This window comes from Ascaphus truei, chromosome 7 (assembly GCF_040206685.1).
Source record: "Ascaphus truei isolate aAscTru1 chromosome 7, aAscTru1.hap1, whole genome shotgun sequence".
NCBI classification, from domain to species: Eukaryota; Metazoa; Chordata; class Amphibia; order Anura; family Ascaphidae; genus Ascaphus; species Ascaphus truei.
Genome location: NC_134489.1, coordinates 5,953,624 through 5,973,375, shown reverse-complemented (window position 1 = coordinate 5,973,375; position 19,752 = coordinate 5,953,624). Strand labels below are relative to the sequence as shown.

At 40.3% G+C, this 19,752-nt stretch overlaps 1 protein-coding gene across 1 annotated transcript; it reads right to left on the bottom strand.

The window, feature by feature from the left end:
* Positions 1–131: 131 nt before the first annotated feature.
* Positions 132–19,327, bottom strand: LOC142498661 (tyrosine-protein kinase receptor UFO-like). Its single transcript, XM_075606913.1, has 3 exons — positions 18,859–19,327; positions 17,996–18,132; positions 132–4,337 (listed from the first exon to the last, which is right to left on the bottom strand). Exons 1-3 carry the CDS (start codon positions 19,003–19,005, stop codon positions 3,923–3,925), a joined length of 699 nt encoding a protein of 232 aa, XP_075463028.1. The 5' UTR covers positions 19,006–19,327; the 3' UTR covers positions 132–3,922.
* Positions 19,328–19,752: the final 425 nt, after the last annotated feature.

The following is a 19,752-nucleotide window of genomic DNA, read 5'->3' as shown; positions in this document are numbered from 1 at the left end:
AACATGACGCTGCAGGAGGAGAGCCGCTCTGGAGAAGGTACGGCCCCTCTCCAAAAAAAAACCCCAAAAAATATACACACTTTTGGGTGAGGAGTACACACTTACCTTGGGGTGAGAGGCGTCCTGCTGGTCCGGGGGCCACATGCTCCTCCAGTTGGGCAGAAGTTGGATCCCGGTCCCAAGAGGAGGGAGCGTGGGGCCCCTCCCGAAGGCCTTGCTCCTCTTGCCCTAATGCTGGCCCATCTCACAGTCCTCCAGCATAAATTGTGATACGCAAGATACACTCTGAAATGTGTTACTAGTCTGTCTAGCAGTGGAACTGTTTAGAACAGCTGATTAAAGTAGACAGTGTTAGAACGGACAGATGAAGAGGTTAATATTTCTCGATTAAAAAATAAGCATTTATTTGAATGTTTAGGCATTTCTATCCACAAAGTGTAAAGAAAAATATCAAGATATATATATTTCATTTCATATACAAAAAACATGTATATACATTCATAAAAATGATTGTACACGTTTCTAAAATATTGACAATCCTAGAGTTAATGCAAATGTCATTTTGTCCCAAAATGTCCCTTACGTCCCATAAAATGAATTAAAACTATTTTCACGATTAATAACTATGAACAGAGATAGTGTATGTCCATTTTGTTGCTGTAAAGGTGTATAGAGATACCCATCAGCATTATACAGCACATCATGTTCAATATCGGGGCTTTAAGTGCATAAGTGTAAGAGATACTCAGCATCATTTTACAGTACAGCATATTCATTATCAGTGTATAGAGATATTCAGCATAATTATACAGCGCTGCACGTTCTTTCTCAGTGTATATAGAGATACTCACCATCTTTAAAACAGTGAAAACTATTTTCACTGTGTTGGGAGATTATGTAGATACCCTGATCGTTATATAGTGGCATCTGTTCATTTTCAAGAGTGCACAAAGCATTGCAGGCCCACTGGCAGTGAATGGGTTAAACCACTATAACATGATTTTTCAGTATACAATTATGTGATTGCACCATTAACAAATATATCTTACCCCATCGGGTTTGGAATTAGGCACCGGTGCAAGTTTTTTTTTAAAGCCCCCCCTCTCTCTCTATGGAGGGAGCCCGCCCCGTCAGTGATTGTGGAAGTTGGGCCCGACTTCCGTTGGGGCTTAACTTCTGTGTTAGGACCCCTTGGTTGGGGTCCGTCCGCCACCTGGTAAGGGACCACCGGTAGGATCCAGGTAGGGTGCGTGCAGAGAGGGTGGTCTTTAGAAATGGCGGAACTGTGATCCGTCTTCTAAACTAGGTTCCGAAACAGCATTCCAGCGCTTGGAGAATGGGCCCTCAAGGTGGTGGGCCCTAGTGCAGCCAATCAGGCCGCACATATGGTAGTTTCGCCACTGCGCCACACCACTTCTGTGCATCTATACTTAGAAACAGTGGGCTGAAGGGATTGCAAAAAAAAGCACTGGTGCTGTGACAGATTGCAAGAAATTGTAAACCCGCTGAACACAGAGGCAATGCTCTTCTGACCTCATTTTTGTTCTTGAGAAAGGCCATCCTGGCATGGGGTTTAAAAAGGAAGCATGTAAATACAAAAAGGTAGTGGTATTCTGGGGCTTTAAATAAAAAAGCATTGGTACTCTGGGGTTGTATATAAAATAAAGTAGTGGTAATGTAGGGTTGTGAATAAAAAGTAGTGGTACTTTGTACCCTGTAGTACCATCACACTTCGACCACTGCACACCAGCTGTACATAGTGGCGCCCTCTCCTGAGAAAGCAGGCAAATAGCGGGTCACTAGTGCTGTTGGGATTTCACCAGGCCTGTTGTGGTGAGGGAGCAGTGGAGAAGGAGGTGTGTGGGTCGTGGTCATACCTGTGACACGCTCTGTGCATTGGAAGCTCTTTTTACAGCGCTCTAAGGATCGAAAGTGGCAGATGCATGACAAATCATTTTGCTTTAGAGACACTTTACATGTGCATTGAATGGCATGTCACAATATACAGAACATAAGGATCCTTTTTCTTTATGATGTTACACTCTATTGAACGATGGGACAAAGTGATAAAATCTGGGGACAAGTGACAGTGATTATTGCAGTTGAAAGGGACACACCGGTTTATGGCAGTGTCATGTAACTGGTTTCACAGTGCACAGCTGTTCCCTGTTCCACAGAAGGGACTTCTGATTTACTGTGTCCTTCCCATTGCAATCCGACACAGTGACAGAGACAAAGGGGGCCTGTGTCCTACAGGGTCTGTCCGTTCCATTGTAGGGTAATAGAAGGTATGGAAAAGACTTATGGCTCACTAAGTCAGATCCCCCACAACAAGGTGATAGTGTGACAGAGGGGTTCTGTGGTACACTAAGTGTGTTCCTCCTACTGCACACAATGACAGATGGGATCTGCTTCCCTTTCTCAACAAACAATATCAAAAGTATATATGAAATGTACCTTTTTGCTGGTGCCCTTCATCAGAGAAATGCAAGCGATTATTATTATGGCAAAAAGCAGATACATACAGTATAGTGCAAATGTGCGTCTTTTGTAACATAAAAAAATAATACTGGTCTTTATAGTGGAAGTGAATCCTTCCCTGCTTGAGTTCCCTGTGCACACCTCTCAGCTATTCCTTCACTTGGTCTTGCATGTCCAAGAAACTGGTTACGAAGTCTGTGTCCCTTGGATGCAAGGTCAGTTTTACTTAAGGAGTCATCCTGAAAATGACTAAAGCACATTAATGCCAGGGACATGTTTAATGGGTTAAATCTTAGTGATTGATGGATGGTTATTGTGAATCCTTTCCCACCACATCCATGATAATGCAATCAGATTTACGCTCACACCCTCTCTGTCAGAAGACCAGACAGTCTAACCGAAGGATTCCTCACATGCAGTTACAATACACACAAGGCAGGTAGATAAAAGAACTAAAACAAACTCCAAAATCTCAACTTACATACATTTGCCAGAGACCTTTCCGAAATTATTTAAAGGTATCGATTGCTTAACCCACTAATCATACACATTTAACCCATGAGACATGTTACAGTCATTAGCTCACTTGGTCCTAAATGGGACTGACTCTTTATACACATCACTGTTAGGGCACCTCGGTCCTACAGTACCTAGGGCTGACCATTTAACCCATTAAATGCATCATTGTCGTTAGCTCCCTTTGGACCTACATGGGACTGACCCTTTCGTATCACAATCATTAGCTCACTTTGGTCCTACGTTGGTCTAACTTTTAAACTCCCACTGGAATTGATATTGAAACCATTCAGAGAAAACCGAATTCAAACATCTCCTCTTAATGGGGTCAGAAAGAAAGTGAAGGAGTCTGAGACAGTTCCTTTAAGAACCTCCACTCCAGAATTGTCCTGGATTCTTGCAATTCTTTTTATCCGAGTTCATGGAGTGTAAAATAGGAATGTTCTATATTTTTATGCTGCACTCCTGTTCGTCCCATCGTAAGAACAAAGTCATTTAAATAGTCTAATATCCGTACCACAATATACAATGCTCATCACGGCTACATCACTGCAAGAGGAGTTATAGGAAATCAACTTAAGTACTGGTCATGATGTATGGGACGCCCATCTGGTCTTTGGTCACATATCTCTAAGATCACATTCCCAAGGCACTCTGGGATATGTAGTCATCTTTTAACAATGATGGACTACTCAATACAGTGGAAAGGAGAGCCATCAAGATGGAAGACCAATGGAGGATTTTACTGAAGAGTTGGTTTCCCATATGATTAATGCCACGTAGAGGAGCAGGAAAGGTTGGAGCATAGATTGAGAAGGTAGTTTTCTAAGGGAAGATTAGAGGCCACGGATAATGTGTTAAGCATGCCATATTGAGATTCACAGCCTCCTCTGAGCAGATTCTTCATGCATTAGTCCATTTATGGTCATTGTCTGGATCCTTCAGAAGTTACCCTTTCCTCCAAAGTCCCCTCTTCTATGGTAGAAATGAAGGGTGGATGTTCCACAGATGCCGCTACCCCCAGGAGCCTGGTAGTCTCGTGGGCTGGGCACATGACATAACGGTTAGAATTCCCTGACTGATGAACTTCTGCAGTGACTGATCCGGCTTTCAAAAAGAGGTCATCAAAATCCTTGGCATCCACGCCTCCCACTGCTCCTAGTTCCTCATCATCATCAGAGTAGGGGGAGCAAGTGTCTTCCATGTTGACATAAAGGATCTCTTCGGCGTCCTTGACCGGTGGGAGGTTTTTGAGGATCCTCTCTAGCTCTCCGTGGAGGGTCTCAAAGGACAGGCGCTCCTTGGAATTCAGCAGCCAACAGCTAGACATCAGCTCATACCTGAAGAGGGGACAACAGCACAAGTTACAGAAGAACACAAGGAGTACTAGTGTAGGGTCAGACCAGGCCAGTATCCTGTCTGCAACAGCTACAGCACTAGAGGATTCTAAATACACTACAGAGCAGAGAACCTATAGACCATGACTCACCCCATCACCCACTCCCTGCTTCCAGCATGAGGAGGTTACGCATACTAGCTTATCGAAAATAGTGTAAAAAAGTTCATATCTGGTGACTAAGGTCTAATAACAATTTGTTGTTTTTATTAGAGAGCACAAAACTTACATATGAACATAGATATTGATGACAGATAAAAACCACTTGATCTACCCTCCTATTCCCCTATCTACTGTGAAACCTCACAGACTTTTAGATCCTTGCCTTTTTTTCTAGATTTACTTTAACCTTAATGGGGATTAATTTGATATATATGGGGGCCCAAAGAGTAATAAAGTTGCCACCACACACAGATACTAATCTCCCCAGATCCAAGGATGAGCACAACTCATATATTTAACTTAACAGCACAGCAAGCTGGAGCTCATCCTTAATATTATTATATTAGCTATCTTGTAGGTTGCGTAACTTTTAATGGCGCATTAAGGGCCTCATGCAGTAAGCGTCGATTAAGTGAAATCGGCAAGCTTACCGATTAGTCATGTTAATGGCGATTTTTCCTCTCCGTATGCAGTAAGTGCCGAATACATTCAAAATCAACCCGAAAACAAATCCGCCCACTCTCACGATGATTAGCCGATCACACACAGGTGTATCGGCGTGCGTGGCGGGGTGCTGATAGGTTGCCCAATCACAAATCTTGCTGAATCAGGCGAAACAAGCATGTATTGGATTGCGCGCCATATTTAAAGGCAACGTGTACTGCTAATCATTCTCTGTGTTGTTGGGAGTGAGAGAGAGAGAGACGCACAGAGCTGGCTGATTGAACATTTGCATATTGACGGAGAGACTTGTTGTGTATTGGGTGAGCTTTGTCCATTGTTGTTTTGTTTACATCTTTGTCTTGTTTTATATGTGGAAGTGTTTCGTGTGATTGGCTGTACATTTATTGTCTGTTTTTTGTGAGTGCTGGAAGTATGCCCGCAAAGCGTGGGAAGAGTGATGCTGGTGGGAGTGGGAGTGCTACTCGTGCGAGTACGCGTCGGAGTGAACGTACTGTTCAGGGGAGTGATGTTGCTGGTGCACCGAGTGGTGTTGCTGGGAGTGGGAGTGCTGTTGCTGGGAGTGGGAGTGTTGTTGCTGGGAGTGGGAGTGCTGTTGCTGGGAGTGGGAGTGCTGTTGCTGGGAGTGGGAGTGCTGGTGCTAGGAGTGGGAGTGCTGGTGCTAGGAGTGGGAGTGCTGGTGCTGTGAGTGCTGCTGGTGGCGCAGTTGCTGATGGGGTGGATGGTGGTGGCGTGCTTGCTGGTGGGCAGCTTTTGGAGTCTCTTCCATTGGAAGAAGGAGAGTCCAGTCAGCACCAGCCAAGCTCTGACCCTAAACCTGCTCGGAAGAAACGTGTGGAGAAGTCACGTAATCCTCGCTTCAATGACCAGGAAAATACAGCTCTTGTCACTGGCATTCTGGAGCACTATGACAGTATATATGGACATTTACTAGGTAAGTGTACCTTTACATTTATTATTCAAATACATGTAATCCTAGGTCATCTGAGTTTTGTTCATATGCAAATATGGGTTCAGAATATCTTTCTATGTTAATTAGTCTGGAAACACAGCTTTTTATCATGCCTTACAAGGACAACTAAACACAGGCGGTCAATTTGCCATAACTGCATACAATATGAATGCAACCTTGCTTACATGTATAGGTTTAGTATTACATATTACACCTAAAACAGCATGTTTGCTATCTCTTGGAACAGCTAGCAGTGTAGGAAACTGGTGCTTCTATTATTATTAATTTACCTCATATATTTTATATGTTTTTCAAGGGCGGACAAGTTCAGCAAGCAGAAAAGAAATGTGGGACACAATAGTCATTGGTGTCAATGCGTGTGGGAATCATGTGAGGGACAAGCGGAATTGTCACAAGAGATTTGATGATATTAGGTCCAAATTGAAAAAGAAAATACAACACCAATGCGTGCATGCTACTGGCACTGGAGGTGGGCCGACACCACAACGTCTCATATTAAGTCCATTGGAGGAGCTGCTTCGGGCAAAATTACTTCCCGTCGTCGTGGAAGGTTTACCTGGTGACCGTGATATAGGAATTTATCCCTCACAATTTCCACCACGTGAGAAATATTAATGTACTAGGCGTGTCGTTGCTTACAGTTATTTTGCATATTTACACTGCTTTTTATACTGTCTTCACAATATAAGCATACCTGCATCTATATATGTATATGTCTGATTCTGTATATATATATATCTCAAAATAGACATATATGTTGTAGTCCTACTAAAAGCAGTAACTAATATAGCACGTGCCATTGTGTGCTCATTTACATGTGAATTCCCAAAATGCATGCTGCAGTGGAAGCAATTGATGGTGGGCGAAGATGGGGAACAACAGGGTAGTACACATGTGTAACACATGTTAATGAGAAATTATTACTAGCTACAGGTACAGAACATAAATATGTATAATATTATTGTGTATTTTATTTATTTTACTCCGACAAACATGACATTACTGCCTATTTTAAGCATGCATCAAATATATTGCATGCAACGGCCTACAAACATCACTTGCACTAACACATCTATAGTTGTTTATGAAAAGGTCCATTTTTGCTTTAAGTCATATACAGACAGCATAATGAGGCACACGTATCATATGTTATGTCATTGTTTTCATAACTTAAAAACTGCACACGACTATTTAGCTCATCTACCATTGTGTTAAAGCAGCTGCAATTAATATCTCATCACAGCATACACTTCAACAGAGGGGGTGGGGTTCAGCACACACACTAATTACAGCCTCATTTTAGGGTCAACTTAGTTCACACCATTTTCACCTGTTTCAAGTAATTGAAAGGTGTAGCTGATTAGGCTTTTTGGGGAAGTGAATACCGTTCTTACAACCTGACTAGCACAACTGAAGTTAATCACACTCATTTGAAAGCTTCACTTTAGCTACTAAATGCCCCAACAACTCATTACTTATCAAAGCGTACGTCACACATTAGTTCACTCATATCTATAGTTGAACTACTATCAACAACACATTATCACACACTGCATGTGTTGTCTTGTTTAGTCACAGCCACATTCATGTGTGCCACATCTTATATTAATGTACCACACATATCCTCTACCAAAAACAACACTTTTTGCAATATGACAACCTTCATGATAACCATTGTGAATGGTCATCTCATGATAGTTATGTACATTATGATACTGATATCACTACACAACATATGATTTTTATGTACACATTTTATCTATTTATCCTCACGCGTTAATGCAGGAACATAGTATGTTTTATGTTAGGGAACTCAAAAGTTCTAAGTACACAGGCATGTACATTGTTATTACAACTATTTATGTTCACTTTCACACACACATTTTGGGTTAAGGAAATGATGCTGTTAGGTACTCATAAATACAGAACATACAATAACTGTTTGTTCAATATTTACACATGTAAATGTAACACTTATGTTATTGTTATATATAGTTGCCCCTGAAGGACATGTGTCACCTGAGACTGAACAAGTGTCTTCACCTGGGTCAGCCAGCTCAACACACCTAGAAGGTGAGTGTATCAGTTGGTGGCCATATAATATGTGCTCTTCTATATGTTATGTTGTCATGTTCATTATTTGTTTTGCACATCTTCTTTAAATAGGATTACTTAGTGTCAGTGAAAATGAAGTGTAAGGCAACATGTATTGTGTTAGTGATGTTAACTATCATGTAGGAGTTGTGAGTTTACAGCAAGTTTTCATTCACTCATATTTCATACTGAGTCCAAACATTATTCTTAAGTCAAGGTAGTTTTTAATGTGAGGTTATAAAACGTATGGAAACATGTTAGTTGTTACTTATGACACAGTAGAATTACATAGTAACACAGCAGAGATTAACATGCCATTTAATAATGTGTACATTTATTTGTAGAACATGATGAAGAGGATTATGATGATGATGATGATGCCGCCGCCGCCATAGACACACAAATACAAGCAAGTGACCATGAAGAGGTTCCAATTGAAACTGTTTTACCGCCAAATCGTCCAGCAAATACCACATATGATGCAATTGTAGCTTCTGAGGGAAAAATTGTGGAAGCAGAAAATCGTCGCCATTCTGACCTGATGACAGTGCTGGAAAGGATGATTGCACTGCAGGAAGAAACAGTTTCACAATTGGCACATCTCCACAGAGTCTTCATTGAAGTGCCTAAACAGTTGCAAAAAATCAACACCTCATTCGAAGCATTAGTTGTTCAGCAAACACAAGCTAATTACTGGAGAATGACTAATGTACCACAATTCAACACCTCACAGGCAGGATCTGTTCATGCAGGTCAGTTTTCACCACATGCTTCTGATATTCATTCACCAGGCCCAAATGTTACCGGTCAAGTAGCAGACATTGCTGTGCAGGTTCCTGACGACATCCTACCGCTGCAATCTGTACAAATTCAGCAGCTGACACCTACAAAGGAGGCCACAAAAAGAAAACACAAGCAGTTACTACTGACCAGTTTTTGGTCAAAAACAACAAAAGACACACATGAAACAGACCAACCATCACTTGTGCAGTGTCTACCAACTTGCTCACATGTGTCAGTGGGCACAAGCCCTGTCCGTGAACAGTCACTACCCAAAAGCCCTGTAGGTGAGTCACTGCCCAAAAGCCCTGTAGGTGAATCGCTGCCCAAAAGCCCTGTAGGTGAATCACTGGCCACAAGCCCTGTAGGTGAATCACTGCCCAAAAGCCCTGTAGGTGAGTCACTGCCCAAAAGCCCTGTAGGTGAGTCACTGGCCACAAGCCCTGTAGGTGAGTCACTGCCCAAAAGCCCTGTAGGTGAGTCACTGCCCAAAAGCCCTGTAGGTGAGTCACTGGCCACAAGCCCTGCCCGTGAAGTGCCAGAGGCCACTCAAAGTGGCTCTGTTGTGGCTAAAGTTGGTGGCAAAAAAAAAAGGAAAATTCAAGAGACAACAAGCAGGCCTGTTACTCGCTCGCAAAAGGAAAAAAATAAATACATTTTATAGTTCACAAAATATGTCTTTGGCCTTGTTTTGTTGACTTCAGATTATCTAATTACTATTGTATGTATGCTGAAGACTGTGTTGTTTCCAAACTTTCAAGTATGTTCTTGTACACGTGAAGTTTTGGAAATGTTAACACTCCTAATTAATGAATAGTGTTATAAATATTGATGTATTAATCGTCTGTTCAGTAATGGTCCACCAGGAGCCAGTTGCTAAGTTTAGAGAAGCTGCCATTGACTTTGCAGCAAAACATTGCATTTGGGTGTGTTAATTGATGTAATCATTGCATGTGCATATTATTTTCATGCAATTATAAAAGCACCTATTTAACTGCAAACATCTTTCTTGTACGTGTACAGCAGGATTTTGTGTTAAATATTACTTACCTTTGGTGGCCATTGTAATGTTGTCCTTTAATCATTTATGTGTTCTTGTTTCAAGAACATCTCTGAATTGATACTAATATATATGTAGTATGTATTGATATATGCACACACACACACACAGACACACACTGTGTGTGTGTGTGTGTGTGTGTGTGTGTGTGTGTGTGTGTGTGTGTATATATAGTACTATCTAAACTGGTATAGATGTATTTACAAAAAACATACACTTCATGCTTCCTTGTGAAAACACACTATTTTAATAATACAGGCCTAATGTTTGACAACTATACTAAGTGTGAGCCTCTAACATTATTGGGTGCAAACAAATGTTTATTACTTAATTCACTCATGTTTATCACCATTTAAATAGGTTTCATACAAGGCCTACTTACTGCCATCAATATGTTGTGTGTACTCCTGCAATATAAAAAAAAAAACTATATATATATATATATATATATATATATATATATATAACTATATATATATAACTATATATATATAAAACTATATATATATATATAACTATATATATATATAACTATATATATATATATAACTATATATATATATATAACTATATATATATATATATATATATATATATATATATATATATATACACACATATATATATATATATATATATATATATATACATATATATACACACACACACACACACACACACACACACACACACACACACACACACACACACACACACACACACACACACACTATACATATAGTACAATATACACTTTATATATATATATATATATATATTTATGAGAGAGATATATTTATATATATATATATAGATACACACGTATTTAAATTCATGCAGACAGGTAGTTAACCAGACTTTCAAATACACACACAAATGTATGTGGGAAAAAAACATTTCATTTTGCAGGTGTGTGTATTTACTGATATGGCTGTCTAAGCACTATTTTCACACAGTGCTCTTTGTTATTTTTCAAGAAAACTCAATGTTACTGAAATAAAAGTGTAGGAATGTTTTCACAAACGAGATAAAAAAATGATACATGTTTTTCCCACATTCGCCTATCACTAACCACAAAAGTTAAACCAATTAAAAGGACACATCCAATTGGCGTTTGAAATAAGGAGTAAAAGTAGTTACTTTTGTTGACCTTGAAAACGAAACACAGGAATTTGTTAGCCATTGAGCAGAATCATTTTGATGAGCAAAGAACACAGAACTGCACACATCTTTTGTGCTACTCTGACATGGCTGATGAATTCGTTAACAATATGAATCCCCTCTTAGGTTATAAGTACATGGTTTCAGAAGCAATTTTGAACAGTCGCGGACACAAAGCGAGCACACGCCAAATCTATGATTTGATTCGAGCAAAATATCCTTATTACCAAGACCGTAGGCATGCGCGGAATTTTAATTCATCAATAAGATTCACTTTATCAACTAATGACTTTTTTGAACGTGTGCAGGATAAGCTAGAACACACCTATGGTTTCTGGAAGATTGCAAAGGAAAAGCATTTTACCCTGAAAGAGGGCACATATATTGTTGTGAAAGGCATATTTATTCCTAATGCCAATAGCAATGGATCCGCTACTACTGTTCCGTGTGAATCGATACCTGCTGCAATATCTGCACCCTCCATTCCTGAAACCCACATTGTACAAGAACAAAAGTACTATGATTATGTACCAAGCCTTTCAGCTGAAAATGCATTGGAATGGGAACCCGAAGAAATGAACCTACCTCCCGACCAATTGTTTGAAGAAAGCAGTGGCGATTCCTATGAGCGCTTCATGGAGGAGATGTGTGTCATACTGGATTCAGCGGGTGGGTCAAGCGTGGATGAAAATGCCTTGCATTTCTGGAGCGACCAGTTGCAGCCAGACGATGAGTTAATTCTAGAAGAATGGTAAATATAACAACCGTTATGTGTTGACTGTGCGTTTAAATGTTTTTTTTTTTTTTTTTTTAACCACCATTTTCACTTTCAATGCGTGGATACAGCGTAACATTGCAGACTGCATAACATGTAGCGATCACAAAGAAATTGTTGCCGAATACAATATAGTATAACCTGAAAGAGTAGTACACATTGCTGACGGAATAAATATACGTACTTTCCTATCCCTTTAACCATATTAGCAACATTTTAACATAACTCTAACACATACCTGTTTTGTTATCATGCAACATTTAAAAGCGGGTCCACCACGTATGACGTGGGACCCTTGTCATGGCCCAAGGCGTCCTTAAAAAGGATTACGGATGTAAGTCCCGCCCCCAAGCGACGTGCGCGCCTCAAAGCCTATTGGCTGTCATGTTTTGTTATAGTAACGGTAACTGCAGTGTGTCATACAGTGGGGGCGTACACTGGGCGTTAGCCGAATGTTAATTGAGTGGGAGGAGTGTTAGCGTGCGTTTCACGCTGGTTTAACATGACGTCACACGTATTGCATTTGCGCATTGTGTTATCGGCCGTCCTTTCTGTCCAAACACGTCTGTTTAAAAAGAATACAGATGTACTCGTTTAGAACGAATGTAGTTTCGTATTCATTGTATTTGAAATAAAGATTTTATGTTTAATGGTATTTTCAAGATGTATTGAACGCACAACGTACGCTTTGTTTTGCGCATGCGGTAACAGTTAGTGCAGCCAAGCCTGAAGTGCGTGCGCACACTAAGATGTGCGCGCACATTTTTCAGTATAAAGGCAACGTTCACATCATATACATAGTTATGCCTGCTACAAATTTAAAGAAACATTACATACTGATGTACACTTGTACTTCTAACATATAAGTGAGTGACGTGTGTATGTACACAATCATATAGAGCTGTGTAATGCGTTGTCACGGATACATATATAGTAAGGTGCCATATTTGACCATCATGTGTTTGCTGTATTTCAGAGATGTCGGGGAAGATACAATCGGATCAATGTATGATTTCAGAAGAGTCTACCTTTATATGAGATGATTGTGAGGAGGAGCCACCGACTACTATACTACATATGGAACTAATTTTATATTGCTTGCAGCGCTTATTAACAAACAATTAAAAATGTGATACCCTTATGCCTATATTGCATAAGCACTTAATTAACATAATGATGTTGCAAAATAGTGCCTCATGAATTTTTATTGAGTGTTCTTTAATGACTACTATCATTTTATGGCATGGTGTGTTTTATATATAACAACCATTCCCACTCTGCTAACACATTTGTGAATTCTATTGTGTAATGGAACGTATGACTGTCGAAACTATGTAACAATAATAATAATAATAATAATTATAATATGAGCATGTTCATGTATAGCGCTGCTAGTTGTACACAGCGCTTTACAGACACATTTTTCAGGCTGAGGTCCCTGGCCCGTGGAACTTACAATTTATTTTTTGCCGCCTGAGGCACAGGGAGATAAAGTGACTTGCCCAAGGTCACAAGGAGCCGACACCGGGAATTGAACCAGACTCCCCTGCTTTAAAATCTCAGTGCCAGTGTGTGTCTTTACTCACTGAGCCACTCCTTCTCCCAATGTAAAGGACACTTACAACCAACTAGCCATTTATTGTTAAAAATCTCTTGTTACATGGGTATGTTGATAAAATGGTTTGGGACTGTAGCAAATAATGTTATTGGCCAGATGTTGTGGTCCCCTACAATGCATGATGTTCTGATTATGACATCAACATCATGTAATGAAGTACGTTTCTGTGTATATTTCATTAACCTAACTAACTATAGTTTACTGTGTTTATTAAACGTTCTAAAAATACATAGTATAGTCAATATGATGATATAAGCTACCATAATAAAGCTGGTGTTATCATTTGTCGGTGTTATACATGGATCCTACACAAATTGATACAGACACAAACAGTTGTCTTACAAAGTGTGTCTATGCTAATGTGCACGTGATTGACGTTACAATTGTGAGAATACTTGATAATTATCATCATGATAATGATGAAGTGACGTGATTTCTATTGCGAAAATATTACCAACATTGTCATATTGGTAAATTAGAAATGCTAAATGACAGTAACATTTGCAACAAAATTGTGTTTTCTGTTAACAGTTTTACACTTGGTACATGTAGGACACATCCACACACGTGTGACTTATACATACACATGTCACAAATGTAAATTAATGTTGACTATTAATTCCTAGCATTAAAAAACACCTACATTGCTAAATCTAAGATGTAGTACGCATTGTTGTGATTACAGGCATTCATGCATGGAGTGTTATGATCAGTCAATTTCATCCGTGATGAATGATCTCCCGTAAGTAAACACATAAGTACAGTTATCCCCTTTTCTCCAAACACCTCTATATTACATTAATGGAATTTATAAGGAAACATACATAAAATGTGATGAAATGTGAGTAATCATTTTCTAATACAATGCACATGAAAGCTCAAGAGTAGCTAAATGCATATACATGATACAGAAAGTACATGTATGTTACATTTGTGTTAAAACCAATATGTAGGGTTTTTACTTCAAATAATTATAGGAAGATTGAGGTAGGCACATCTTATGAGAGATGTCAGCAAATATACATACCATGATCAGTCATACTGGAGATATACCTATAATGCAAAGGAACAATATATAAATTGCAAACATTGACGTGCCATCTTCAGTACCGTAAACAACACAGCAAAGTGTGTATTTGGTGTTGAATGTGCAACACCATGTATATTTAATGACATTCAAAATGTAAATCAGCCTGGTGTACACATCATATGGATGTACATGTTACACTGCACCAATAACATTGTATGTAAGCATACTAGAAGAATGAATGAGTATGGGCATAATATGTGTATTGTGTTAGCATAAGGAACAACACAATGCTAAAATATTAGTGATTTGTTACCCCAGTTGTATTCACATACACACAACTAAAGTACAATTGAAGAGGGATTATATAACCTGTGCAACAATAACATACCGGTGCCACATCCCTTTGTGCACACAGCAGAGAAAAGAAAGGTGTGCAACCCATATTCATCTGTGTCCTACCAGAAGGGTATATAAAAAAACATTATTGTTAAGATAACATAATGTAACTATAAAAGTATAACTTGGAACATATATGTTTTTACTTACAAGAAAAAAATGAATTGATGAGATTCTGGCGTGTCTGGCCACCACTGGCTGTTTGTTCATTTTCAGCAGCTACATGGGTGGGATGCTCGTCTACCAAAGGCTCAGCTAGGTCTGATTGTACATTGTGCCTGAGTGCAACATTGTGCAAAATGCAACAGGCAAGGATAATATCAGACACTTTTTGAGGCTTGTATAGAAGAGCCCCACCAGTTCTGTCCAGACACCTAAATCTGGTCTTGAGTAGGCCAAATGTCCTCTCTATAACAGATCTTGTAGATATATGTGCTGCATTGTACCTGTCCTCTGCTTCAGTTTGAGGGTTTAGCACCGGAGTCAAGAGCCACGGCCTAATTCCGTATCCTGAGTCACCTATAATGAATGGAGCACACATAAGCTGACATTAGTGATCAAATTGTACAATGCCAACATTCCTAAATAAAAATGTGTTTTGTGTTAGAACATGTAAATGTGTACTCACCCAGCAGCCAACCATGTTCAAAATGTCCCTCTTCGAACGCATGGAAGACTGAAGAGTTCCTCAGGATGGAGGAATCGTGACTGGAACCAGGGAATTTGGGTACCACATGCATTATCCTCATCGTCGCATCACATACCACCTGTACATTGAGTGAATGGTAGTGCTTACGATTGCGGTACACATGCTCACTCTGACTAGGTGCAATCAAAGCAACATGTGTGCAATCGATTGCACCCAGCACACATGGTATCCCTGCTATATTATAAAAGCCAGTCCTGACTTCCAGCCACTCTGTCGCCTCTGTAGGAAAATGAATATAATTCCTAGCGCGTCTATTGAGTGCATAGAGAAACTGGGTCAAGGCCCGCGAGAATGTAGATTGCGAGACCCCGCCCACTATGCCCACAGTTGTCTGGTATGACGCGGAAGCAAGATAATGTAATGAGCACAGCATTTTAACAAGCCCAGGGACTGCACGACCTCTGGCTGTGAAAAAATCTAAATCTCCCCTTATCTCCTGATAAAGAGATAAGATTGCTGCTGAACTCAAACGATAGCGACTTACAATCTCCTCCTCACTCATCCCATCTAACAGGGTTCTCTCCCTGTACAGACGCGGACGAGGCACAACTTGTCTCCTCTGTCTTCTCCTCTGATCTCCTGTCCCTCTACCTGTCCCTCGGCCTGTCCCTCTCCCTGTCCCTGTCGTATCCGCGTGACTGTCCCTGTCACTGTCCCTCCCTTGCCCTATATGATTCTCTTCATCATCAAGCATGTCATAGAAAAGAATGTTCCTCCGTCTCCTAAACAATCTCAACATTTTAAAATGAGTAGCTGTGAATGAGCAGGTAATGGGCGTCCTTTAAATAGGTATGTGATGATGTCAGGTGACATAGTAAAATGCAAGGTGTTACATTAACATAATAAAGTACTTCTGTGGCAAGCTGTGTGCAGTTCTTGTTATAAGTATTTGTTGTGTGTATTCTGCAGGGAATGATGATATTTGGCAATGATGTGACGTGAACCTTTGTAGAAACATTGCTTGCAAATAAATAGTTGCATGTGCAATGCATGTAACACTTGTGAACGCAACAGTCAGTCATGTAATTAGGCAAAAAGGCTGAGATTGACGTGGGAAAAGTTTTGTGTAACATGTGTAATTAGGCATGTTATTGTGACATGTTGACAACAATGAATAGTCGTGTGCATATGCATGCATTTGTGTAATGAGGATAGTTGCTATAGAATGAGTTTACAAGGTGTCCCAATGCTGAATTACTGTACATGTGTGTATAAGTTAGGTTGAAGTGCTTGTAATGCTACGGTTACAATGTAAACATGCAATGTGATTGAGCGTCCAATAAGTGACGTCATGAAAATAGGGAGGACCCAAAACTAGATGTAAACATGAGAAGACAGATGTACATGAACGTTTAAAGATGCGTGTCACATTACAAGCATTGTGTAATGTAAAGGAACATGAATATACGGTGTATGTGTGACATGTGTGTCATGTGTAACATCATGTAAATAATTGTTGCTCAGTTCATAAAAATGTGTGATATGATGTGAGGTTCTCCTTTAAGAGTTGAGTATAGTATTTTCCCTTGGCACATCATCACATGATGAGTAATGTGACCCGCAAATGCTGCAAACATGTAAAAGTATAATGTTATGCAAATAATACACGTCAGCTGTGACACAATGCAGGGAATGCCCCCACACTGTAATGCAAATGACGTTTGTATTGTGAGCAATGAAACGTAAACAGTACTATACTGTTATACGTCCCCGCTCCATTGACTCCATTGATGTACAGAAGTTTTTTTTTTTCTAAGTGCCGTTCCGGCAGCCTTAGCGATCGTTCTCCCCTCCAAACTGCCAACTTTAGTTGGCGGGAGAAATTGGCCATAACATCTCAATTTCGTAGTGCCGATCAGCCCCGATAAGCTGTTTTTTTTTGTTGAATCCAGCCGATTTAAAAAAGTGGCGATCAGTGGCGAAAACAGGCTTATCGGCAGCCGACTGGCCATAACAAAATAATCGGCTCCGAAACCTGGCGAAATCAAGCACTTATCGGCGCTTACTGAATCTCAAACCCAATTTTGCCTATAAAATGGCGATAATTCCCTTATCAACGCTTACTGCATGAGGCCCTAAGAGAGTTCATCATAGATGTAACAGGGTTTACAGAGCTTTCTAAACATTACAGTTCTTTTATTTACGTGTACAAAACTTTCCAAAAATCACAGGTCTCTTCATTTTTACAAAGCTTTCTGAATCTCACAGGTCTCTTCTTCACATGCACTAATCTGTACGCTAAAGTTTCACCTAAGAAGAACCCGCATGCTGGTCCATTAAAAAGGTATCATATCCTGCAAGTAGTCTACACTTCTCCAGGACCAATACGCCACTAAAATTGTACTAATATGCTACAAAGGCGCGGGTTTTTTTGCAACTCACAGTCCATCCAGGCAGTCTGGAGGCTGCTTCAGCCGGTTCCCCTGTCTCAGGTAGTCGTAGATTTCGCTGTTCTCCACCCCGGGGTAAGGTGTCTGGCCGCAGGTTGCAATTTCCCACATGGTGACTCCAAAAGACCACTGAGGTTGGGACAAAGAAGGGTTATACAACAGTTTACAGTACTATCCTACATGGGTCTGACCCGTTAATCTATTACATTGTTCCTACATTTGGACTGACCATTTAATCTATTAAATATGCCACTGCCATTAGGTTACTTTGATCCCACATGGGTCTGACCACATAGGGGCCGATCCTATATTTGCCAAAGTGGCCGATCAGGCCATTTTCACCAGGCCATTTTCACCCTCAATTCCACATTGAGGTCAATGAAAAATTTCGGACAAATAAACCCAATCGGCTGGTTTGACACATGCTGTATAGAATCAGTCCCTTAGCCCAGGGGAGTGCAAACTTTTTGTGCTGCGACCCCGTCTTCCCTACTGCGTCGCCTGTGCCCCCCTCCCTACCTTAAAGCTGCATCAAATGTCGCTGCGGAGTCATATGACGTCATGTACAGCATAAACACTGCAAACTGCCTTGGATGCCGAAATATCCACACATCATGGCATTCAGATAAAACAGCAACAGTCCACCCTCCAGAGGTCTTGAAAACATATGAAGGTTTAATGTAGGATCCTACATTAAACCTTCACATGCTTATCAAGACCTCTGGAGTGTGGACTGTTGCTATTTTATCTTTTACCCATTAAATATCAAAATATCAGTCATTATGTAATAAGGTACTGGCTCATTTATTGAGGGTAGCAGTGAGTTCCTCGACACTGTTGTATCTACAGACTCACCACATCACTCTTGGTGGTATAAACTCTGTCTGCCAGACTCTCTATTGCAATCCATTTCACTGGCATCTTGGCGATCCGGCCTTGCCGGTAATAGTCGCCATTATAGATCTTCTTGGAGAGGCCGAAATCAGCCACGCAGACGTTCATGTTCTCATTCAGCCTGAATGGGGAGAAACAGCGTGAGAAAATGCAGCAATAGGGGGGAAAGAGAGAATGAAGTAAGAGGGAGAAGAGAGAGGAGGAACTCAGAAAGAGAGAGGAAAAATGTAGCGAGAGCACAAAGGGAGAACAGAACAAAATGGTGAAGAGAGGGAGAATGCAACACAGGGAGAAGAGAGGGAGAATGCAGCTAGAGGGAGAAGATAGAGGGAACACAACAAGAGGGAGAAGAATGCAACAAGATGGAGAAAATAGAGTTACATAGTAGATGAGGTTGAAAAAAAGACATGTTTATTGAGTTCAGCCTATATTAAATTTAATCGGCTGAGATACTCGTCCTATATTTATATTGATACAAAGGAAGGGAAACAAAAAAAAACCTTTGAAACATTTGCCAATTATGGGGCCTATGCAATAAGCAGAGATAAGCTACTTATCGTCTCCTTATCGCCAAAAAAGCCTACAGCAATTCAGTAGGCCCCAATAAGTCTGCGATAAAAGCCGTTTTCGGCCAAAAAAATTCCCAAGAAAAAAAATCACCAAACGAGCGGAAATAAGCCACTTATCGGCAGGTTTTTAAACTTGTGTTTTTCTAGTAGCCCCGATTAGCTTATCGAGGCTCTTGATTAGAGATTTCCTCTCAAAATCGTCCCACCAGGAAAAGTTGGCAGGAAGGTGGTGAGAAGCTGCAGAGAAGCGGCGAGAGGGGACTTAGAAAGAAAAATGCGCTTTTCC

Coding starts and splice junctions, on each gene's coding strand:
- LOC142498661 (XM_075606913.1), bottom strand. CDS start 19,005: ATGAACGTCTGCGTGGCTGATTTCGGCCTCTCCAAGAAGATCTATAAT. Junction 18,133..18,858: donor ATACCACCAAGAGTGATGTG/GTGAGTCTGTAG, acceptor TCCCAACCTCAG/TGGTCTTTTGGAGTCACCAT. Junction 4,338..17,995: donor CCAGACTGCCTGGATGGACT/GTGAGTTGCAAA, acceptor TCCCCTCTTCAG/GTATGAGCTGATGTCTAGCT.